This window comes from Tachysurus vachellii, chromosome 10 (assembly GCF_030014155.1).
Source record: "Tachysurus vachellii isolate PV-2020 chromosome 10, HZAU_Pvac_v1, whole genome shotgun sequence".
NCBI lineage: Eukaryota > Metazoa > Chordata > Actinopteri > Siluriformes > Bagridae > Tachysurus > Tachysurus vachellii.
Window position 1 is genome coordinate 19,772,448 of NC_083469.1, and position 25,193 is coordinate 19,797,640.

The window sequence follows — 25,193 nt, forward strand, 5'->3', positions numbered from 1 at the left end:
TTTAATATAGTTTATACTTTTTTATTTATCCATCTCATTTTGGTTTTGGTTTATTTATTTATTTTTTATCCTAAATTGCATTCCCTTATTTATGCTTATATACCGGGCAGTTGCAAAAAAGCATTTCACTGCATGTCGTACTCTGTATGTATGTGTGTGTATGCGACAAATAAAATTTGATTTGATTTGATTTGAATTTTTTTTTTTAGAGATTTGTAAATCTGGCAACCTTAGAGATAGGGCAGAGTGGTGGAGCTGGGAAGGAAGGAAGGGAGTGTGTGTGTTAGTTTGATCCACCTGGATGACAGCGGCTTTTGAACTGTACGTTTATTTATTTAATTGACCGAATAAAATGACTCGGTATTTGACGTGTAACAGCGTATAATGGGACACCAGTGCTAAAGCGGTTGCTTTTGACTTTTTCGAATGTCAAAGTCAGCGTCGTCTTGGAGACGCGTTTATTCATTTCCTGTTGCTGAACCTTAGCAACTTCACTTCCCGTCCTCGTTTTGGGTAAGTAGTATAGCGTGGTCTAGCGTGTAGACAGCAATAACGTTGCTTTGAACCCGTTAACAGGATAAACTGTGAGGAAATCTTGGTGTTCTGTTCATTTCTGTTTTTTGGAAGCTAAGCTAAGCTACGCTAGCTGTATGAACCTAGCCGTCCCTTATACCGACAGCTGCCTGGTTTATCTGTCAGAAAAACACACAGGATTTAACTTCCAAAGGAAAGTCACTAGTTCCTCTGAAACAATCCGCTTCGGTAATAGTGTGTTAGAAGAGAAGAGACTTTGCGCCCCAGAGCAACTTCCTCTGGATTCAAAGCAGATAATCAAATTGGAAAACCAGGATGTTCTCACATATACACAGATGATTAGGCTTCGTCCTAAACCGCGTTATCCAATACTAAATAGTGTGGAGCAAATATGACGTCATCTACGGCTTCCACCTGTTCTAGCGTGATGATGTGTAGAAGTGGTTAGTGCGATAGTGTGCGGTTTAGGACACGGCCCGTGTCCACTACTGACTTCTGCAGAAGTACAGATAACATCAGGGGTTTACTTCAGGTTTTTTTTTTTTTATTTGTTGTTATTGCTAGGTTTAGGCTACATGTTAAGGTAAAATAAAATAGGAAAGACCTTCTCTGAAATGTTGAAAAAGGTAAAAAAAAAATAAAAATAAAAAATGCTGAGATGCTTGAACTGGTAGAGAGAGAGAGAGAGAGAGAGAGAGAGAGAGTAAAATAGAGAGAGAGAATGTCAGAGAAAAAGTAAAACAGAGAGAGTAAGAGAGAGAATGTGCAAGAGAGTAAAATAGTGTGCGTCAATCAATTAATGAAGTCATCTGTCTATTATATGTGTCTTATATATGACAACAAACTAATTTAAACACATCAAACTTTTAATAATCAACTTTGTGATGTAATGAGGAAGCTGGAAGACCTTCTTGTAACAATGGTCTACCAGTTTGATGTGTGTTTTGGAGGCTGGTAGCCTGTCAGAGTAAGCCGGAGAGGTTTTTTTGATTGAAAGTCTGTACTGATGTTTAACAGGAATGAATCTGAAATACTCAAATCAAGAGAAATAAATGACCTCTTCTGTCCTCTTCAGGCCTCATGTGAACTGTTAAGGATCTACGGGAATTACTTGCTTTTGTACCCGTAACAATTGCAAGTACTTTGTATGTAATATCTGGTGTTTGTCCTTTAAAGGTTTACTGTAGTTATTTGTCTTTGCTGTGTAGGATGTTAAATAGTATTTGGCAACGTGTGTGAAGATGAGTGTGACCTCGTGGTTTCTGGTGAGCAGCTCGGGGACACGGCACCGTCTGCCACGTGAGATGATTTTTGTTGGCCGAGAGGACTGTGAGCTGATGCTGCAGGTGAGACCCTACACACACACACACTATACTGTTCTCAATGGAACTGGTAGAAAACACAACCCACCATCTGTGACAAACAGCACAACACTGCTTCTCCGTCATCTTCATCATCTGACACGATGCAGACGTACACTGCTGAGTTTTAAACACAAAACACCAAATCTCCCTCCAGTTTGTTTCAATTTAACACCAAGATGACAATTTTGTGTTAATTGACGTACAGTTTGCCATAAAGCTGGAACGCAGAAGGATAAGAGCTCCGAGGGTTTTGTGGCAAACTCCGAGGTTTAATGATGTGATCATAATACATTTTAAAATAGAATTTCTATTTTAAACCTCCCAACGAAGCCACATGGTTTAAGATGAAGTGCTAGTTGTTAAAACGAAAAGATTTGCATCATGACCTGTTATTACATGCTGCCTCGACATCAACAGGATTCATCGTAGATGCTAGATCATAAACAAAAAAAAATGGCAGAATGCCAACGTCTGAGTCGGCTGGAATAAAGTTTGGACACAGAAGATAAAACTCTAGCCAAAGAGGACACTTTAGAAATGAACTGGCTGATTTTCGTTCATTCTGTAAACAAATGAAAGCAAATGTCTCGAACGATCACATTCACTCAGTGCTCAGTGGCTCAAATCCACCTTTAAGCAGGCGATCATGATGTGGACCTTTATTTTGTCACATATTCATTACAGCACAATGAAATCCTTTCTTCTTATATCCCAACTTTGGAGGTTGAGGTCAGAGCTCAGGGTCAGCCATGATACAGCAACTGGAGCAGTGAGGGTTAAGGGACTTTCTCAAGGCTTGAACCCAGATACTTTGATCAACACTCCAAAGAACTTCATCACTTGAGCCACCACTACCCCACTTACTGCAGTGTCTTCAGGATTTATTGGTGAAATGAATGCAAAATCAATCAAACTCCACGATATTCTGAGGAGCTTGCAATTTAAAAAAGAATTTCCACAGATTTGCCTCCAGGTTTTATGACGTCATTACAACACAAATTTATCCAAAGCCCTCTTCAGTTCATGTGTGTCGAACAAGAATACGGTTATCATCGGTATCATATTGATCGAGTAGTTTTCAACAACAACAGCTACAGAAACACAGAAATCCTGCAGGCACTGCTTATTGTATCCACTGTAGCTGTCGTGATGACAGAAGAAGTACAGTAGCTCCACAGTTTACATCATCAGTCAGAATTCAGTTTCTTTATTTTAATTGCACATTTATTGCTTGAGTACATTGTTTTCATGATATTGTATGTTTTGCCTTTATACCAGTTTCAGTAGGTTTAGATTATAGACCTAGATATTCCAATCAGTAATAGACCTAAACCTCTTTTTTGCTCTTTATTTCTACACACTTTCTCTCTCAAGCTGTCTCTTTTACACACACTGTCTATCTGCCTCTCTATTTTACTCTGTCTCTTTTACACACACTGTCTATCTGCCTCTCTATTTTACTGTCTCTTTTACACACACTGTCTATCTGCCTCTCTATTTTACTCTGTCTCTTTTACACACACTGCCTATCTGCCTCTCTATTTTACTGTCTCTTTTACACACACAAAAACTCTGTCTCTCTCTCTCTTACACACACACTCTGTCTCTCTCTTACACTATCTCTCTCTCTCTCTCTTTCTCTCTCTCTCTCTCTCTCTCTCTCTCTCGCTATTTTACTCTCTTACTCTCTCTATTTTAGTCTCTAGTCTCTCCTACACACTCTCTTTTTCTCTTGCTCTCAATTGTACTCTCTCTCACACACACAAACGCTCTATTTTACTCTCTTGCACATTTTCTCTCTCTCTCTCTCTCTCTCTCTCTCTCTCTCTCTCTCTCTCTCTCTCTCTCTCTCTCACCCCCTCTCCCTCTCCCCTTTTCCTTTGTCTTTGTATTCCACACTGGAAACTGCTCTGGCTTTAAAACTGTTTATTCACTTTATTTTTTTATTTTTTTCCTCTCTCTGTGGTTAGATGAGAAAGTGTTCCTCATTACAGAGGTTAGCTGAATTTAAAACACACCTGATCTTTTTTACACACAGGGAACGCCTGTGCTCACTGCTACACAAACCTCAGCCTCTCCATTGTTTGTTTATTTTTTTACATGCTTATTCCTTATGCTCAGGTGAACACTGGTATGTTCCTAGCATGCCTCCTAGCCACAAGCCTCTGGTTGTGCTAAATCATGTCAACATATGAAACAATGCCCCAGAACTCTAACAGCAACTGTGGTTTAGATCCATGTAACATGAAGCTCCTGTTTGTTTTTAGTGACAAGTTGAAATGTCTTGAATGGTTGTTTGAGTTAAATTAGACTAAATTGCTCGACTTGGCTATAAAATGTCTACACAGTGTTTTTTTTTTTTTTTGTAAAACATATATATATATATATATATATATATATATATATATATATATATATATATATATATATATATTTTTTTTTTGCTGTGTACTGCGCAATTGGGCAATTAGTTGATATATATATATATATCAATATATATATATATATATTTTTTGCTGTGTACTGCGCAATTGGGCAATTAGTTGATATATATATATATATATATATATATATATATATATATATATATATATATATATATATATATATATATATATATATTAGATATAGATATAGATATAGATACATGTAAATATATATGTACCTGCACCTACTGGTAACTTGTTTGCCATGTAGCAATAAAAAATATACTAAAAACCTGGATTATTCTGGTTAGTCACATTGTACTGCTATTATTTTGAACAATACTGTAAGTACTATATAAGTGGGGCATTGGTGGCTCAAGTGGTTAAGGCTCTGGGTTTTTGATTGGAGGATCATGGTTCAAGCCTTGGCACTGACAAGCTGCCACTGTTGGGCCCTTGATTAAGGCCCTGAACCCTCTCTGCTCCTACTTTGACCCCAGCCACCAAGGTTGCGATATAAGAAGAAAGAATTTCACAATGCTGTAATGTGTATGTGACAAAATAAAGGCTTCTATTCTACTTATACTTGGTTCCCATTGAGCCCTGGTCTGCCAGTTCACAAGCCTGCTACACTATATGGCTAAAGTTTGTACACCTGTCAGTAACACACGTGCACATTTGTGGTTCTTCCCCAGCATTTTGCCCCAAAGCTGTAAGTACACAATTGTTAGGTATGCATTTGTATGCCATAGCATTAAGATTTCCCGTTACGCTTATTAAGAGGCCCTTATCAGCACGACAATGCCTCCGTGCACAAAGCGAGCTCCACAAAGACCAGCCCCGGCCTCAGACCTCAACCCCATCGAACACCTCTGGCATGAACTGGCACACCAGACTTTCCCGTTCAACATCAGTGCTTGACCTCACTAACACTCGCATGACTGAATGAGCACTGATCCCTACAGCTATTTTCCAGTTTCAAGTGGAAAGCTATTTCAGAAGCTTGACATGAGGTAAGGGGATTAAATCTCATATGGGATGTTGGTGTGGTGCGTGCGCACACACACACACACACACACCTGGTCGTATATTATCTATTGAATGTCTTTTGTGTTTTGCAATTAGTTCCTGGGGGATATTTAAAATATGGCAAGTTACTAAACCCTGTGTGTGTGTTTTGTTTTTTCCATAGTCTCGCAGTGTGGACAAACAGCATGCTGTAATCAACTATGACCCGGTCAGAGATGAGCACCTTGTTAAAGACCTGGGCAGTCTGAATGGGGTGAGTTCATGTGGAAGCCACACATCATTTGCCTTTTCTTTGTGTGTGTGTGAATGTGTGTGTGTGTGTGTGTGTGTGTATTTCATTAAATAGTTAAATGAATTAGTTAACCCATCATACATGTGGAACCTCCAGTGTATGTGCCAAGTCCCATATTCTGGCTAGTCGGAAGCCTAACTGACTACGGAAAAGAAAAGTGCTAGCTGATGTAATATAATAACGTGTGATGAAATCATTTACGTTACATTTACAGCATTTGGCAGACGTCTTTATCCAGAGCGACGTACAGAAGTGCTTAAGTCTCTATCATTGGATACATTAACTCTGGTTCACTAGGTTACATACTTAAGATACAATGAGTCTAAAACACTGTTCAAGGTTTTTTTAAGTGCTAGTTGAAGTGTTTCCTGAATAAGAAAGTCTTCAACCGTCATTTGAAAATAGCCAGTGACTCAGCTGTCCGGACCCCTAGGGGAATTTCATACCACCACCTCGGTGCCAGAACAGAAGAGAGTCTTGTAGTATACCCACCTCTTACCCTGAGAGATGGTGGGACCAGTCGAGCAGTGCTGGTAGATCAGAGGTAAGAGGGAGCTGGTGGGAGCTTTGAGATAAGAGGGAGCTGGTCCGTTTTTGGCTTTGTAGGCAAGCCAGTGGAGGGATCGCAGCAGCGGGGTGGTATGCGAGAACTTAGGGAGGTCGAAAACAAGCCATGCAGCTGCATTTTGGATCATTTGCAGAGGACGAAATCCACAAATAACATACATAACATTTTTTTTTTTAGTCACATCTTTTTCATCATGTTTTCATTGTTGATAAAATCTCAGCAAGATGTTGGCCAACATTTCAGTCCTGAGTTCTAGAGTGTTCATCAACACATACTAAAGATATTCTTCATTCCTGCTAGCATCTTTCTCATCTCTCAGTATGTTTGACTGTAAGGTGACTGCATGATGTGCTAGAAGATCAGTTAGCAAGCCAGTGGATTTTTGACCTGCAGCTTAGTTTGCCTTTTTCATGCCTTATCATTGTTTCCATGTAATCTCTGTGGCTAGGAACAAGACGGTGCACAGTAAAGTTGGTAAAAAAGTCGGTATTGTTTTTTTCTTACTCTTTCTCAGGTTATTTGAACCTGTTAGAAAATTAGACTCACATAAATCTGTCTGTTGCTTGTGCTGGTGATTTGTTCAGTCCTGGGATTTGAACTGTGTACTTCAGGATACATCACAAATGTTGTAGCTGTGTTTTATCTCTGCGCCTGAAGTAGCTCATTATTGATTGATTGATTAGTGCTGAGTGTTTAGTATGTGGAAGAAGTCAGTTAGAGTTTTTTTTTTTTTACTGTTGTCTATGATCTCCTGGTAATGGGAGAGTTGAACCTTATGTTTGGAGCTACACTTACACTGAATCTGTGCTGTTTTTTTTCTTTGTGTAATACGTATTACAAACACATTTATGGCATAGAAACGGTTTTTGTTTTTGCTGCAGCTTGTTCATAAAAATGACTGAAATCATTTGTAAGAAATAGAACATGATATATATATATCATATATCTATCTATCTATCTATATATATCTATATCTACCATTAGATGCATGTGCTTTTTATGAATTATCTATATTAAACATTTTATATACATGTATATAGTCTCTGTTAATGCTTCTGCATTTGTGTGTCTGAGAATAACCCCCATTTATTTATTTATTGTTTTAACAATTGCATGAACTTCCAATTGCATTTTGCAATTTTTTTTACCGTTCCCAATATGCTTTCAGTGTGTTTTATCAGATACTCTTTAGATTCATTCTGAAGCTCCTATGTAAATGTGTACAGACGGCAGGTCTCCATGCGTCAAAGTAGATTTGAAGGCTTCAAAGCTTCATTTGGCAGTCTATCATTACGTATTCTACAGAGAGGGCTTGGTAGACATTACATCTACATTTGCACCATTTGGCAGACACCCTCATCCAGAGCAATGTACAACAGTGCTTTTAAGTCTCTATCGATTAATACATTAACACTGGATCACTAGGTTACAGACTTATGATACCATTAGCCTAAAACTCATCACCCGCCGGAGATGCAGTGACGCTGTAGGCATGTGGTTCTGTAAAGGACACAACAGAAAGCACCTATAACACTTCTTTCTTGTCAATATTATTTTAAAACTTTAAGAAAGTCAATAAGCAGCAGTTAATATCTTGCTTTTTTTTTTTTCTCCGCTCCTTTCTGACCGCCTTTATTAAACTGGCAAACACTGTGATTAACACCTTAATGAATGCCGCAATTTAACTTTCACTGGAACAAAGGCTAACAAACGTTGCACACCCGGCTTTAAAGCCTGCCGAGGCTCCATTAAGTGTTTACCTCACCTCCTATTATACTGTTTCCTGCATGATGACACAACCTTAAATGCAGGCTTCTGTTGTTTTGTTAGGTGTTTGGTTGACAAGTTAAACTACTAGTCAGTGATTCTTCCCCTCACACACACACACACACACACACACACACACACACACACACAGCATCTTATTTTCCGTTAAATTATTTTTGACTTTTCTGAGGTAAGTAATATAATATACCCTTCACCAGTCATAAGTGGCTCCCTCAGATCTACCAGCATGGCTCGACTGCTGGCTCACCATCTCTCAAGGATTTTTTTTTCCAGCCCACACCGAACATTCACGCAGACAGTGACGACGTGTCCGTGTCAATTTTTAATCACTGATTTTACAAAATTTCTCAGAAGTTAATGGACAATCAAATGTTTGTGTTTAGGTTCTAAGTAATTGTTCTAACTTTGAATGATGTTGCTGATAAGAGGAGAACGAGTGTATCCACCACTTCAGGCTTGAGTAGAGTAGGAGAATGAGTGGTGGTGATAACAGCTGACTGTCCTGACTGGCATCACAAAGTCTCAGCTGAATGGTGGCTTTTTAGGTGATGCCTAAAAAACAAAAACAAAAAAACGATGTAATACTTTTACAAATCATTTGTGAAATGTCCATTTTTAAGAAGAATAAGAAAACAGCATATTTAATGACTTTCTTATCATCAGCATCTATTTATTTAATCAAAATTTTCATCCCATTTTTTTCTTTTGACCCGAAACTGAAAGCCATTTCATATCAAAAGATTTCGATAGCTTTCCTAATAAACCTTGTTAACTGATGTTAACTATATGCTAATGTTAGTCAAGTTCTAAATACACGACGCAAGTGTTGTGTGAGCTGGAAGGAGGGGGCGGGGCTTCCAAGGCCAAGAGCGTTCAAAGACACCTTCACAGATATATTTATGTCCGTTTGTCTGTTCACTCCTTTTTCTTTTTATTCTGAATGTGCTCTTTTGTCATTTTTTTTAGCAGGTTTTAATGTTCCTAATATGCTTTCAGGGTGTTTTATCAGATACTCTTTAGATTCCTTCTGAAGCTCCTGTGTAAATGTGTACAGACGGCAGGTCTCCATGCGTCAAAGTAGATTTGAAGGCTTCAGAGCTTCATTTGACAGTATATCATTACGTATTCTACAGAGACGGCTTATGATAACATCAGCCTAAAACTCTGTTCAGGGCTCAACAAACAGGGAAAAAGTGCTAGTTTAAGTATTTTAGGAAGACGTAGGTCTTCACCCGTTGTTTGAAGATCTCAAACATTTAAGGGAAGTCCATTCCACCACCTTGGTGCCAGAACAGAAAAGAGTCTTTCTGTATACCTGCTTCTTACCCTGAGAGATGGTGGGATCAGTCGAGCAGTGCTGGTAGATCAGAGGAAGAATCGTGTAGTGTGAGGAGTGATAAAAGCTAAGAGAAGTGATAAGGACAGAATCACCTGTCAGAATAAACCTGTACTTTAATTCAGACTTCTGATATTTTCTATAAAATGTATTGAATAGCTTTCTCTTTCTTGGCAGTCGTAGGCTCTTCTGCTGTCTCATCACTTGGCCTTTCGATAGCTAAGGAAGTAGCTCTCCAAAGACGTTTGTGTTTCACTCATTTTAGCTAGCTTGTAGGCTTAATTTTTGGTATCACATGACTGATAATGGAATGTGTCGAGCGTGTCAAAAGGAACAGACAGATGTTATTAAAAGAGAATTAGATTTTTGAAAATTCAACATCTTTCACAGTGTGATGATAAAAATTCATTATTTATTCTTTCTTTCCGACTCAGAACCAATTGACTCACAGATCGGTGCCGGTGTCCGGTGGCTGGAGACCACTGATATAATCTAATCAAAGTTAACGTTACTAGATATTGTAGCAGTGTAATATTGTAAAAAAAAATCTTGTTGTTCATACAAATGGAAAAAATGGCTTAACTGGATGTTTTGTGGAGTTTGATTGAAAGTTTTTGGTAAACAGCAGTAGCTTTTTTGTTCACTATGATTTCTATTTGGAAGAGAAAAGACCCAGTTATGAGTCAGACATACATAAAACCCAAAACAATTGCAAGTTGTCTGTTTTTGATGAAACAACATACTATAAAGTTCTGCATAATGTTTTTTATAATAATAATTAATAATAACGTCAAGCTACTGATGGGGTAATACCAATATTTGTAGCTCTACCATTCAATAATGCAAACTTAAGCATTTTTATATAACATCTGTGTGTGTGTGTGTGTGTGTTTCATCCTTTTCCTACTCTATAGACATTTGTGAATGATCTTCGCATCCCCGACCAGACCTACATCACCCTGAAGCTCTCCGATGTCGTTCGTTTTGGATACGATATCCTTTTGTCCTTTTAGCGCAAGTGCAATAGAGCTGTTCCCATTTAAAAAACTAAACAAATCTCTCTTAATGTTAATCCTCGCTTTGATATTCTGCTAAGATAAGAAAATCTCCTTAATGCAGTTGCGCTTAAAGAAAATAAATAAATAAAGGCTGAGCATGCAAGAAATTCTGTTTAGGCAACAGCAAGTGTAGCACCTTTCTTCATAATGAGCAGATTTCTCTCTGGCCAGTTTGCACAGCCAAGGGTAAAATTGTACAAGAGACAGCTTTATTCTGCAAAAGTCATGGTATAGAAAATAGAAATGTCAAAGAAACAAAGAAAAGCTTTCTCTTTATTTGTTGATTTAATCCTGTAGCTCGGTGCTGCTGCTCTTTGCTGTCTCATACTATGGCCTGAGTGCTATCTTAACTCTCCTCACATTCTCATGTTTATATCATGGAGCGAAGCCAACACAAAGTCCCAGAGGAGGCTCTCAAGGTATGTGCGAGTGTGTAAGTGTGGGAGCCCGAGAGTGATTGTGTGGGCGCCCGAGAGAGGGTGTGTGGGCGCCCGAGAGAGGGTGTGTGGGCGCCCGAGAGAGGGTGTGTGGGCGCCCGAGAGAGGGTGTGTGGGCGCCCGAGAGAGGGTGTGTGGGCGCCCGAGAGAGAGTGTGTGGGCGCCCGAGAGAGGGTGTGTGGGCGCCCGAGAGAGAGTGTGTGGGCGCCCGAGAGAGAGTGTGTGGGCGCCCGAGAGCGGGTGTGTGGGCGCCCGAGAGCGGGTGTGTGGGCGCCCGAGAGAGAGTGTGTGGGCACCCGAGAGAGAGAGTGTGAGTTTGAGAGAATGTGTGTTTGTGTGAGTGTACAGTATGCGAATGTGTATGTGTGCTTGCTTCCAGCTTATGAAGCACTATGTCATACACTTGCACACTTCAGTTTTGCTGTTGTGTGTTTTTTGGATGTCAGCATGAGAAGTACACGAGTCAGCTGCAGGTGGGTGTAAATCCTCTGGAGCTCAGGAAGACCGAGCAGGTGGATGAGAAGAGCAGCGCTGCAGAGATGTCGCTCTCCAAACAGGAAAAGAACGAACGCAGACCCAATACAGGTAACATCCACTACCTGACTTCTCTTTTCCATTTCCCCTCAATCTGGTGATCAGGAGGCAGCATGTGCTGTTACTGCATTATCATACTTTACTTCTTCAAATATCATACTATGTACTCTAGGGTCTAGTGTGTACATTTTAGAAGGGTAGTATGGTCTCCAATCGAGGCACCATTATCAACGAGTACTCTAAATGCATTGCACTGTGGTGCAGTGAAAATACACCAACATGTTTGTTAAATAAACCAAAAATTCTGACTTCAACTCTTTTGCCCTAATAAAGATGCCGTTTTTTACAAACGCTAACATGCAAGTTATTCCAAAGACTTAGCATAAAATACTGAGCGGCAAAACTAGCTTAGCTACCCAGCTACTCTAACACAGCACTGTCCTAATGTTAGCCAGGTAGAACTGCTTATTAGTTAACTTGATGTCCCTAGAATATTAGTCTGGGTTGGTTTACGGATCAGTTTACATACCAAACTGAGCACTCATATCTTTAACAAAATCTATAGCAGCTGCCCAGTTATTAATTGTTGGAGATGTTGCATTATGAAGTCAGGCTGTGGCACATTCCAAAATTAAAATATGTAAAAAGTAGGAGTGGCAGACAGATGGTCGGTGGATTCGTGGATCAAACCAACCTTTCCAAATTGGAGGCAGTCTTTTCTCTGCTGTAATCTAAGCTTTCTACCTGATCATCTATTAACAAAAATAAACCTAGGGATAAAGGCGTATCCACCATTAACAGTATGGAAAGAATATTTATCTCACACTTCCAAAAATACACATTTGGGATTGGATCGTTTCATCACGTAGGCTTTGCACATGTTAAGCAAATTTGATGGGCCAGACTTTTTGGCTTATAGAGTCGATTGTGATCTTTAACGTTACCTGACTGATGCCTTTGCTTAACTCTATCCACTCACTGTTTGGAAGGAAAAAAAAAGACCTCAGCTCATTCTTTATGAATTCACAGTAAATAATTTGCTTCTGTGCTTCACATGACTTTGGTTGCTTAGCCGGTCTTACTCTGAGGATTATTTGAATGTGGCTAGTCATCTGGAGGAAGCTCTGCGGGCTGCTTGCTGGATCTGTGAAAGGTGACGGAAGAACACTGGTCTAAAGGAGAACATGACCTTACCGTGCATTGTAGAATAGTGCAGCAGTGTTTGAAAGGAGTTGCTATGGGAGTGGATTTGGATTTGTGACCGCTTTCCTGATCAGAAAAGACGATTACTGTTAATCTGTGAAACCAAGAATGGTTCGTCTCAATGCTACAATCTACGAGCTTGTTAGATTTAATGATGAAATTTGTCCATAGTATTTATAGTGGCTTTGTTTAAACCCTGAAGAAATTATCTTTCCTTGCAATGTGTATGCTGATATTTCAGTATATGGTGTGTTAGCGATATTTGTAATGACCTTATGAACATTAGTATGTGGTTTATCAAGGAGGGAAAAACTGTCCCACACAGAGCCCTGACTTGAACACCTATGGGATGAACTAAACGCCAGAATGAACCCCAGACCTTCTCACATCAGTGTCTGACCTCACACATGCTCTTCTGGCTTAATCACCCCAAATCATGCTTTAAAATCTAGTAGAAAGCCTTTCAAGAAGAACTGAGGTTGTATTATAGCTGCACTGGGGACCAAATTCTGGATTGCGATAGGGTTAGGGTTAGACAATCTAATGCTCTGTAATGTTTCCTCAAGTCCACCAGATCCTTTCTTCCTCTTGGTGTCCTGTTGTGTAGAATGGGATTTTGCTTTCACGGCACATATTTTGGCTGTCTGTTTGAGTTTTTACAATATAGTTCCACTTATACCGTTTTTTTTTTAATGTGAGGAACAATGAGTATGTGTAGAACCAATTCTATTTATCTTTAATCATTAGCTTGATAGCTAAACTATTGTTTAACTTCACTTATAGATACTTGAGCGCTTGAGAGAAAAAAAGGAGAGTGATTCTAGACTCTGACTTATGGGGACACTACATATATCTACAATGTATACACACAGCAAACGTCCAGGAGCATATTGTTTTGGGAGAATATGAAAGGTGTTTCCTTTCCCTGTTTTGTGAGATCTGTCATTGTTTTACATCCTGTAATCTTTTCATTTCAACTGAATGAAGTTAGGCATGTCCTGAATTGAAATATATTTCTCTTCTGCAGCGGTTTTACATTTTAATACCTGTATATTAATGAAACGGGAGAAAATTCCATTAGTTCAGCAGCTTCATGGACATTTTGACACACTGATTTAAAGGTAGGGTCTCCGATTTTTGAATGCTTCAGAAAGCTGAGTCGGGCCGAAAACTAAACAAAAATCAAAACAAACGTGTAGCCAATGGGGCGGGTCTTGTCAATATGTGCGGAGAGAGTGTTCAGTGCGTGTGTGACATTAGCAGAAAGCGGTTTTAGCATTGACATGGTGGATAAAAACAAAGAAAGAAATCGAAGAAAGGCTTACGATAAGGCAAGAAGTAGGACGTGTTAATATAGGATCAGCTTTCCAGCGCTGGAGAGAACTGAAGGAGCAGGAAGTTGGCACATATTCACAGATTGGAGTTTCCCAAGTCAATAATTCCTGAGCTAAACGCTGTTACTACACAAATAACACCTCTTTTCTATCGTAGTAATGTAGAGACGCAGCTACAACCGTGTTTTGTAGTAACAGTGTTTAGCTCAGGAGTTATTGACTCAGGAAACTCCAATCTGTGAATATTGGCGCCAAGGCGCTTTTTTCCTTCTCGATAGGTGAGTAACGTTGGTTTTGCTTTGTTTCACAGAACTAATATATGCCGTCCTTTGCATGATTATGCTTGTGTGTCATTTTTGCTTGTTTGTTTATCTGCAATCGTATTGTTCTTCCCTTCAGCTATGATAGACACATTTCTTTCCATTAGTTGCCTGGGTTACGTATGTATGTGTGGGCGGAGCTATCAATACAGAGGTGGGACCCATTTGGGTTAGGGGCGTGTTTGTTTCGGTGATTTTATATGTCAACATTGGCTTTCAAAAATCGGAGACCCTGCCTTTAAGTCTTCAGTAAGCGTACTATGAATTAAGAGATCCTCCCACTGGTTGCCATAGTAGTAACGTTCTCAGTGGTTGGCGCAACTAGTATTCCACTCGACAACAAAACTGTTTTCTTGCAGCTTAAAAAACCCAATTCTGGATGGATATTTGGTGTTTGTGTATAAAATTCACCAGTGTATATCTGCATGAAATGTTACGAGATGAAGGAGAAGCAGGATGTGTTCTTTGCTCTACTGTCTGCACTCCTATTGGTAGTTGCTGCACCAAGTCACTTCATTTTAACTGGACACATCACTGGACACGCCCACATCTAGTCACCAATGGTCGCTGTCACTCTTTGCTGGAAGTCAACAGTTCTTACTTAAAATGAATGATCTCCTGTCGCTGACTTGCTGCGAACCGCTGTGTGTTGTGTAAATGTAGAATTAGGCATATGTCTGTTTTGCGAGTAAATTGTGTTTGGTAAGGTTTTGGACATCAAGGTTTTGGCAGATGCAGTGTTTGCTTGTTTTCTTAAACCATTGCATTTCCTTATCAGGAACCTGTACTTGGCAAGTCTAACCAGTCAGAAAAGTTTTTCCATGCTGTATTGGCAATATATATTCATGGTTTCTTAAAATTTAGCCATCAAATCATATTATAGGGAGAAAATCGCTATAAAACGTTTTTTTTTTCTTTTTGTCTTTTCTTGACATCCTGAGGATTTTCAGAGACTGTCATACAAATTCAATAGGAGTTTTAGAAAGTTTTCTTCAAGGCTTGTCTTTCCACCGGACTGTATCTAAGTTATTTTACATCCAAGTTTAAACAGATATGTTCTAGTCTTAAAGCCTGGCAAAAAAGTACTCCTAGTACCAGTTTGGGTAACATATGGCGCAGACACAGTGCTGACTCACACTCGGGTGTTGCCCAACCCTGCCCAAGTTCTCGCACTGGATAGATTGCAAACATACCTCAGTCCATTTCTGAATGAAATGTGCCAGCTCAGTGTTTATTAAAAAACTTCACGGTATCTGATTGCAGAACATGAAATAAAATAATAGTTTAAATTGGTGCTATGTACATCTATGGACCACGTGGACTTTTTGTCTGTGTCGAAGGTCCTCTTCGTCATGCTTCATGGTGTCACTGTGTTAGTCTGTTGTTTGTAACTGCTGAGTCATCTAAAGCAGCTTGTGTCTTTCTGTGTAGCTTCTTTCCACAGAGAGAAGATTCCACAGGGAGATACAAGGGCTACGTCATCATTCTGCTTTTAACTTGGTCACGCAGGATGCCATTGCAGTGCGGGTCTAGGCAGCATTTGTGTACACGCTGTAGATTCTTATCATTTAACTACTGTACAATGTACAAATCTTTTAATATATAAGGAGCATTCTTTGTTTTGGTCAGTTACTCAAGTTGTACCTGGATTAAACTCAAGCAGCTTATGGCCCTGCTGCAACCAGTAACAAAGTTTATGGGCTGCAGCGTTTTAGAGAGCGTTTAAGTGATTTAACCTCCATGGTGAAGGTTTCTATAAATATGTTCGCCCCTGGTTCTTACATAATCTCTCTTTTCTGTCTGTCACTCACAGAGCCAGCAGTCTTTAAGCCCACTCCGTTGTATGGCCAGCCCTCATGGTGGGGTGATGTTGATGAAGACCACAAGGGAGAGTCTGCTAAATCAAGCTACAGTCACAATAGTACAGGTCTGTAATTTTCTAACTACACATCCAAGCCTTAGGGATTTTGGTGCTAAACACTGAGCCGCTAGAAAAAAAAACCCTGGCGAATTCTGGAGTGTAAAGAAAGGCTTATTGATTAAAGACTGCTCTGTTAACAGCGAGCCTTAGTCTTGTGATGGATTAGCAGCTGTCTAAGCTGTAGCAAATTGAGGGGGCATTGTTTTCTTCTGACACAGGATCCAAATTGGCCTTCTCTGGTTTTATAGCTTAACCTCGTACACTGACGGATTTCAGCAGAGTTTGAGTGTACAGGAAACAGCTGGAGAACATACATTCACAATCCATGTATCTTAACAATGAAACAGGAGTTTCTATTTTTAGCACGTCAATATTAATCTAATACTTATACTAGATGCCTCCAAAATACAGCTAGTCCCTGAGTTACGAAGGAGATGCTTTCTGATAACCCCATCGTAACTAGAATATATCGCAAGTCAAACCATAACCTAGCCTAGCCTAGTATACTATAATAATTGTGGTTGTATACTATAATAATTGGGGTAGTATACTGTAATTTGTTAATAATCGAACAAATTGCAGCACATTTAGTTAATGCATTTTAATAGGAAATGAATATTACCGAGATTCTGTCCAACGTCTGTATACTTGAACAACATAGCATTTTTCTCTTCCTACAATTAACACAGAGACAACTGCACTTTGTCAATCGCTAGGCAGACTGAGGCGAGGTGGTAGCCCAACATATCATACCACAAAAGACTGCAACGATTGCCTGCTGCACGGTCTTTAAAATAGTTTTGCAATTTTGTTGTAGCGCTATTGTCCATCTTATCATAAGTTCGAAAAGTGGAACTATCGTAACTCGGGGAGTATCTCTACAAATTCAGCTATGGGAATTATAATGGTCTGCATCAATGATCTTTCTATAATACATTAATAATTCCGAGGTCTTGTTTACAGTTTACTATTATTTCACTTGATTAATTTAGCTACTTTTTGTACTAGGTAAGAGTTACTTTTATTTTTCCCCAATAAAATAAAATACTTTTATTTTAGTGTCCCGGGTAGAAGTGTCCAACTGTAGCACAAACATTTCACTGTGTAAAGATGCACATGAACTTGAAACCTGAAACTTGATACACTGCATGGCCAAATGTTTGTGGACACCTGACCATCTCTAATGCTTTTGTGGTTGAATAGGCAAATCCCCTCAGACATGTTCCAAAGTCTAGTGGAAAGCAGGGGAAGAGCAGGGGTTGTTATAACAGCAAAGGGGAACAAAATTTTTTAATGAGATATACAAAAGGCACATACAAGTGTGATGGTTAGGTCTCCTATGTACTTTTAGCCATATAGTGTATTTAGGGCATTCCTGTCTAATTTTATTACTATGCAAACAGGACTATGGACATAGCGTTTGGGCAAGGTCTATATATTTCAGTTAGCATGGACTGAAATGCAAAATATACTAGCAGGTCAGAGAGGCTAGTTTCCAGATTTGTGTTTATATGCTAATGTATTTGCACAGAGAAACTGAAGGAAGACTCCAGACAAGAGGTTAACGGACAGTCCCCTGAACATCAAGGAAAGACCATTTACTCCAGTCGAAGGGACGCAAGTTACTTTGAAATTACTGCCAAGGAATTGCAATTAAGGGCTAAAACTACAGAGCAAGAGGTCCAGGTGATCCCAACAAAGGACACAGTGAATAAAGTACCACCTACCCCCCCTGTAGTGCAAAGCCATGCCTCTTTCACTATCGAGTTTGACGATTGCACTCCTGGAAAGATTAAAATCAAAGACCACGTTACAAAATTCTCCTTCCGCCAACGCAAGAACCCCAGCAAGGAGTCACTCGTCACTCCGACGGAGGTGATGTCATCAGAGAGCAAGGTGGCCGATTGGCTGGTGCAGACCGACACAAGCGTGATGAGGAGAAGTTCCAGATCAGATGATCTCTACACCACTAAGAGTGACCTTTCCACAAGCAAAAATACTCTGAAAGGTAAGTAAATATTCCTGACAGTGAATTATGTACACAATTATGAAATTTGCCTTCATTAATATAGATAAACACTTAAGCTCTGCCATACAAATCACTTAAAAAAAAATCATTCGTTTTTAAGTCTTCACTATATGGAGTAGTGTGTAGGGCAGCAGTGAGTGAGAAACCACACTGAACTCTGAATACACATGCTTGAAGTCGGGCTCACACACTGCAATTTTGTCCACGATTTTGGTCGTCTGAGACAAATTTTGAAAATTCTAAAAGATGTCTAGAATCCTAGGGTAAGATCTGTAGTCTTTGACATGGTCACAGACAGCCGAATAATGGCCGTTGAGATCGTTTTTTTTCCTCTAATGAAGTTCTGGCAGTCAGAATATTTCAGACACTTACCTGCAGTGTGACATCTCCTACGACGAGCATCAAAAGAACCAGTAGGAGCTCCGAAACGGATGACGCACTTCGTGCAACAACTCCAAAACACCTCAGGAAAGTCATGTCAAAATGAGTCAGGTAGACGGTACAGCAAAATTAACGCTACAGAAAAAGACTTCTTGTGTGTGCATCTGATTTTGACGCATCTTAACTGTCGTACAGTCTGATATGAGGACAAGTGAGATCCTACAGTGTGACATGGGGAACATGTTCGCACAACCTGACAAGCAACAATTACGAAGGATTATGAAACATCGCGGTGTGAGTCAGGCTTTAGAGTCAGGTATGCAGAATGAAGTCAGGGAGTCTTTAACTTCAGAAGCACCTGAGATCACCAACCATCCTGCATCTCATGAGACCATCTAGAAAAATGACTGTGGGTTACACGTCCTCTTTAATTTATTTATACTTCATTGAGTGCTTTATCCTGGTCAGGTTTCTACGTAAATGTTTTGTTTTTTTATTTAAAAAAAATTCTTTTTTTTGAAAATATACGTTAGTCTATAGAAACAGCGCATTTAATTTTATGTGTATTTTAAATTATGTTTCACTCCAATAACTGATTGTATGCTAGAAAAAATGAAGACAAAACCATGGCTGTACTTGGCATTAAAGTGGAATCATTCCCAACAGTAGAGGGCGTAAATTCTCCCTTTGCTAGCTCTGTAAATCTCTATATTTTTGTTGTGGGTGGATTCAGTAGCTCTACGTGCTCACATTTATGAGGTTGGCTGGTCTGGTGTTCAGGTTACCAAAAATAAACCACTGGCAAATAAAGTATGCCCGAAATCAAGTAAAAAAATTAAACCTAATTATCTCCAATTTTAACAATTCTAATTATCCCCCATACTAGATATTTTAGCTAAGCAATTAAACCACCATGTTGACTAAATCTTTTTGGCTTAGGGATGTGTTTAGAATTTGTTGTCACACTGAGAGTAACCCCTGTGAGTCATGCTGATGCAACTGTCTTTCTTAGATGGACACCATCATTTGGATGGAACACAAAATGATTCTGAAGATCCTGTCTCAAGTCAGCAGGACCTCTCAAGAGAGTTGACACAACAAGAACCTTTCACTCCTCCAGAGAGGGAGGAACCTCCCGTGACCTCCACACCACGGTGTCAAACACAGTCTAAAACTGACCCCTATCAAGCATTTGCCATTAATTTCCTTGAAGATCACATTCCCAGAAGTCGCTCTCAGTCCTTTAACAATAACATCACTCCAGCGGAAACCCACGTGGCCCACAAAAGAAGAACAGAGAAGCCTATAGGATCTGTCCAATCTGGAGAGAGTTTACCTTCCTCAGCATTACCAAACACACCAACTCAGCGAAGTATTGTTCCTCTCAAAGGTTCTGATGGTTCTTCAAGAGCAGGATTACTGAGAAGAGAGAAGAGCGATCTTCTCGGCAGTACTTCAAACTTTTCTTCTCGCTCAGCTTCCTCAAAACCATTTGCAAGCGTTGGTCGCAAGTCCAGAATGGCACTGGATTTTATGACCGAGATTCTTAAGGGGTCAAAATCGAATTCCACAGCTAAATCAGAGAAATCACGCTCAAAAACCTCCAGCATAGTCTCTGTGGTAGCAGATCAATCTAGCCAATCTCAGCCCTCAGCCATGGATCAGACCCATGTCTTATCACCTTCCCAACAGCTAGACCCTTCAGAACCCCTAGTTACATCCACATCTATCAGTTGCACAGATGGGAAGACCCTTAAAGGTTCTAAGCAAGAGGAGGAGGACACCTTGAGTGATGCTGGGACCTACACCATTGAGACAGAGGGGCATGATAAAGAGGTGGAGGAGGCACGTAACATGATTGATCAGGTATGTTCCTTTTAAATCCACTGCTTAGTTGGAAGTGCCAGTGCCTATCAAATCCCCCAAATCCTCACCCCATATCCATACCCCCAAATGTTTCTCAGCTTATAAGGTAAAACCATTAGAGACATTTTACTCACCCTTATACATACATACATACATAATTTGTTCACACAGTTCCTTCTGCGCTGACGCTAAAATGCATGTGCACTTTAACCTGCTTGTTTGCGGATTTGCTTTAGTCAAATCAAAAATGTTCGTTTGCAGACCTGCGCTCTTGTACTGGCATTTCCTTCTTCTTGCACTCAGATTTTTGGTGCAGCAATTTGTTGACCTTGCAGAAAAGGTTACTGTGACATTACTCGTTATTCCGATGCCATATTGGTAATGCTTCCTGACAGTTATAGACTTAAATAACTTAATTCTTAATTAGATTCGCTTGTTATACGTAACTGAAGATGCTATCTTGGCAATAAAACTCCATTAGACACGCATGTTCATTTAAATTTGTAACTTTTAACAATAAACGTCACACAGCAGTTTTACAAAAATCCACATTTAGATTGATATCCATAATGCGCATTAACTTGCTGAAATGACACGAGGAAGGAACCTTGAGAGGAGCCAGACTCAAGAGAACCCATCCTCTTCCTCATCTGCAAACTAGAAAGTCAGTGAAGTTCTTGCAAAATGAATCAATTAAAATATTAAATTATAAATGAAATATTAAATAATTACATGTTTCTTTCTAAAATGGGTTGATTTGGGAGTATTCATGTGATCATGGGGACTTTTCTGTTTAAACACATTAAAATCCTACAAAATGATCCTTAATAATTTAATAGATAAGGTCTCGAAAAGATTATTGTTATTTTGCTCCAATGAGCTATTTTTTTCCGATCTATAAAAATATAAAAATATTTTTTTTTGATTTGGAGCTTTTTACAGACTGCTGGCATTCTCATATTTACTGACGTTTTCAATCAGAGTTTTGTCAGATTTTACATTTTGTTCTCCTCAAGCCATTTGCTATCCTTTGTTCCTGACAGGTGTTTGGTGTTCTTGAGTGTCCTGAACACAGCAGTCTGCCTTCAGCAGCATCAGAGTATAGGTCTGTAGAGGGTGACAGGGAGGCCCAGGATAGCCTTCCACTTAGAGAGAATAGTCCCAGCCCAACAATGGGTCATAATCCAGGCTGTAGGGACCCGGACATTGGTCCAGCACAGGTAACATTACACCTGGGCTCTAAATATTAATCATATGGGTCCATCTGTCAAAAACCCAATCAGCCATTGGCTTAATCTTCCACTGATTTTTTTTTTTCATGATTAAAGGGGGTCAAGCATCTATTAAATATGTTGATTGCCTTTATAAAGTGCTTGATTTGCTCTGATAAAATTCATTCTAACACATTTTTTCACTTATACTTAACATGGTCAATCCTTCAGATTCTTTAGTTTTGCATTGGCACTTCAAGACTAATATTGCAGTCTTTAAACAGGAGAAGTAGAAGTCGTCTTTCACACAATCAATTTTCAAAATCAATCCCCCAAATCAATTTGTGATCATAAAAACTTAAAAATAAATAATTCCATGTCATACAGTAAGTGACTTCATATTGTTTAGGTCTTTGAGCAATTCTAGGAGTTATCTCATGAAACAATAATGGCATGAAACAGATTTATTGAGTGTGATGTTTTTTAGTAAAATAAAAAATGAAAACTTTTAAACCTTTAACCTTTTTCCTGTTACTTTGTTGGGGAAACAGTGCAGCAGGGCAAAGATCTGAGCAATATTCTTTGCATTTTCTTTTTTTTTTTTTTTTTTTTCTTTTTTAATTATATACAGTTATTATTATCAGTATTGATAATATAACAAGACATGAATATTTTTAGGTGCTCGGCCTCCATTAATGCTTTTTGCAGCCGCATTTACTTTTATTTTCTTCTGGGATCTCAGAGTAATTTCTGTGATTTGGTGGTAGACTCTGCTTCTTTCCTTCATGTGGATTAGTTGGTGATGGGTTACATAAGTCAGAGACTAAATACCGTCAAGTTGGAATCTTTTTATTGACTGTGTGTAGAGAGCATGGTGATATAAATCAGTATACATTTTGATTCAGACTAATTCAGGATGCCTGACATTGATGGTAAATATTAATCAATTAACAGTTACAACATTTTGCCGGATCCAAGTTTATTGTAACTGTGTAGTCATTTTTGCCCCATTTCACAGGTGGGATCAGTGGTATTGACTACAGGAGAAACTAAATGGGCTTCACGTTGGGCTAGTTTAGCTGACAGCTATTCTGACTCTAGACCAATTTCCACACAAATCAATATGTCTACGCAGATGGAGCTTTCAGGTAGCAGTAAGATGTTCTTATTCGTGCTCATTTTTACATCAGCACACTTTGTTCAGAGCAATAATTTGAATCATTATTTTAACCTGTTGTTCAGGAGTCGAGCAAATTAACCCTCACTCGATGCATAACCGAACCAACGAGAGTCTGGGGGCAGAGGATGGCCAGACTTTCAGAGCACGACGAATTCTACCTCAGTTGCCTACAAGAGGGGAGGGTCAAGTGCCTCCACCTAGTATTCATGTGGATTCAGAATCTTACCTGACGTATGAAAGTGTGGAGAGAAACATAGAAGGTTCACTTGAAAAAGATGATCAGAAACTGTGTGTCACGGATGATCTAGATCCAGACAGTCTAAGTGATGCTAGCAAGTCAGATGATGGTTCCATCATAGAGCTGGGTAGAAGTACTAGCACTGGGAAACCAGACAGGACTTTGGAGGTTAATGTTGAAGCATCATCTAAGAAAGATTCAACTGCAGACAAAGTGGTAAAGGATCTGGATTGTTCCACAAAGTTCTCTACAGCCACCATAACTAGACAGCATGGCAGCTGGAAGTCTGGCGATTCCAGTCTTTCTCCACCTTGCAAGGATGCCTCTGCAGGCATGGAAAATGCTGTGTCCCTCATCAGACAAGAGAGCTTTACCAAACATCGGTCCAGCGACGACATTCACTTTATGAAATTGCCCCATATCTCAAGTCCGGAATCTGGCAATGATACAAATGCATTCGAAGGTGTGTGCAACCAGGACACTCAGTCTTACCTTAAAGAGACAGAGAATGCGCTTGCTGTTTTAGAGGCCAAACTCCATGTGCAGAAGCCCAACCATGCCCCTTGCCCTAAGGAGGACTCCCTTTCTGGAGAATCGGATGTAGACACGTCCAGTACAGTCAGTCAGCGTAGCAGTAAAAATTCTGGTACTTCTGCCCCTAAAAAGCCAGTGATCCTCACTGAGCTACTGAAAGGGAAAAGAACTCCTTGTCAGCGTGCTCAAGAGAATAACTTATCTGGAGATCCACAGTCCAGGAAGAACAGAGTTAGTTTAACAGACAGTAACTATAAAGAATCGACTTCTCGGGGCTCCATCTCACGTCAATGGTCTGATGCTGTTTCTGACCAGGAGTTCAGCTCCCAGCCTGTTCATAGAAAGTACACCGTACCGCTTCAGAATGAAAGCTCTAGGAGATCCAGCAAAAGCTCAGTGGCCCAAGCACTAATTCGCACTGCCAGCCTTAGTGCACCGAAGCCTACTAGGACGTCCATGCTGCGCCGCGCACGCCTAGGTGATGCTTCCGACAACGATGGTACAGAGACTGACCGCACCTCCCAGAACTCGGATTCCAATCCGTCTTCCACCAGAACCCAGGAGAGCAAGAAGCTTTCTCGTTTGGACATACTAGCAATGCCAAGAAGGAGAACCAGCTCTTTTAATACCCCCAGTGATACAGAGTCCTCGGCTGGTAGGACTGGCTTTGTTCACCGCTCAGAGGTCGAGTCTGGTTTTTCAGCACGTAAGGTTTCAGTACCTGACCCCAAGACTGGTACACAGAGGAGTTCTGGGACAACAGGCAGGCAACCAATCATCCGTGGGAGATCCAGCAGTGCAAAATATGTCAGCAGTACAGCCAGTGAGTATGACACCAGCATTTCAGTTAATAAATTATCAACAGAATGTTTTCATACTCTGTACAATTTCCAGATAGAAAACAAAGTGCTAATGTACTTCTTGTTATTCATGGAATTACTCTCAAATTTAAGACTTTGTGTTTTAGTCTTCATTTATTAATACCTGCATTACTACATAACAGTTTATTGAGGGGTTATTTAAAGGTTTTAAGGTCTCTGTCCTAGTGATTTTTTTTTTGCTAGGCCAGTAACTAACAGGGTTTTTAACTCCTACTCAAGTTTTCTATTTGATTGGGTTTCTATTACTAATTAAACTTTGTGGTCATTTTAATGCCCTTTTCCCCCCCAGTGTAACCTGGCGTTCTAATATTTTGGGTTTTCTTCTTACATATTTGTTCTCTTTCTTTCCTTCTTTATTTGTATCTTCTTTTACTACTTCTACTTGCCTTGGTGTTCCTCTCTTCCCTTGAAAATGAAATTCCTTGGGGCAAGGCTCCAGGAGGCGTCAGAAGGGCTCAGACTACGCCTCCACTTCAGAGGACGAGTATGAATCTAAACATAGCATCACTAAACATAAACGCTCCCACCATTCAGGAGCCTCGCACAGAACCCAGACTCTCGAACAGGTTCGGCCTCAGTCCAGAAGCAGAGACTCTGAAACGGAGGGACACGAGAGTGACAATTACCAAAACTGGACAACTCATAGTGCGGAAATCGCCAGGTAACAAAAGCACTTAAACACTTCAGCAACCAAGGATTACGCAGTATGTAAATATATTCATTTAAATA

General features: G+C 39.8%; 1 protein-coding gene across 1 annotated transcript in view; it reads left to right on the plus strand.

Moving 5' to 3' along the window:
* The first annotated feature begins 259 nt into the window (after positions 1-259).
* The window catches only part of cep170ba (centrosomal protein 170Ba), a 30,986-nt gene continuing 6,052 nt past the window's right edge, over positions 260-25,193 (plus strand). The window contains exons 1-13 of the mRNA XM_060880172.1: positions 260-513; positions 1,743-1,880; positions 5,517-5,606; positions 10,252-10,330; positions 10,756-10,814; positions 11,279-11,417; positions 16,037-16,150; positions 17,676-18,152; positions 19,567-20,420; positions 21,464-21,640; positions 22,650-22,779; positions 22,874-24,406; positions 24,897-25,125. Of these exons, the coding sequence (XP_060736155.1) occupies positions 1,776-1,880; positions 5,517-5,606; positions 10,252-10,330; positions 10,756-10,814; positions 11,279-11,417; positions 16,037-16,150; positions 17,676-18,152; positions 19,567-20,420; positions 21,464-21,640; positions 22,650-22,779; positions 22,874-24,406; positions 24,897-25,125 (3,986 nt within the window). The 5' untranslated portion in view covers positions 260-513; positions 1,743-1,775. The remainder of the gene's footprint in view (positions 514-1,742; positions 1,881-5,516; positions 5,607-10,251; positions 10,331-10,755; positions 10,815-11,278; positions 11,418-16,036; positions 16,151-17,675; positions 18,153-19,566; positions 20,421-21,463; positions 21,641-22,649; positions 22,780-22,873; positions 24,407-24,896; positions 25,126-25,193) is intronic.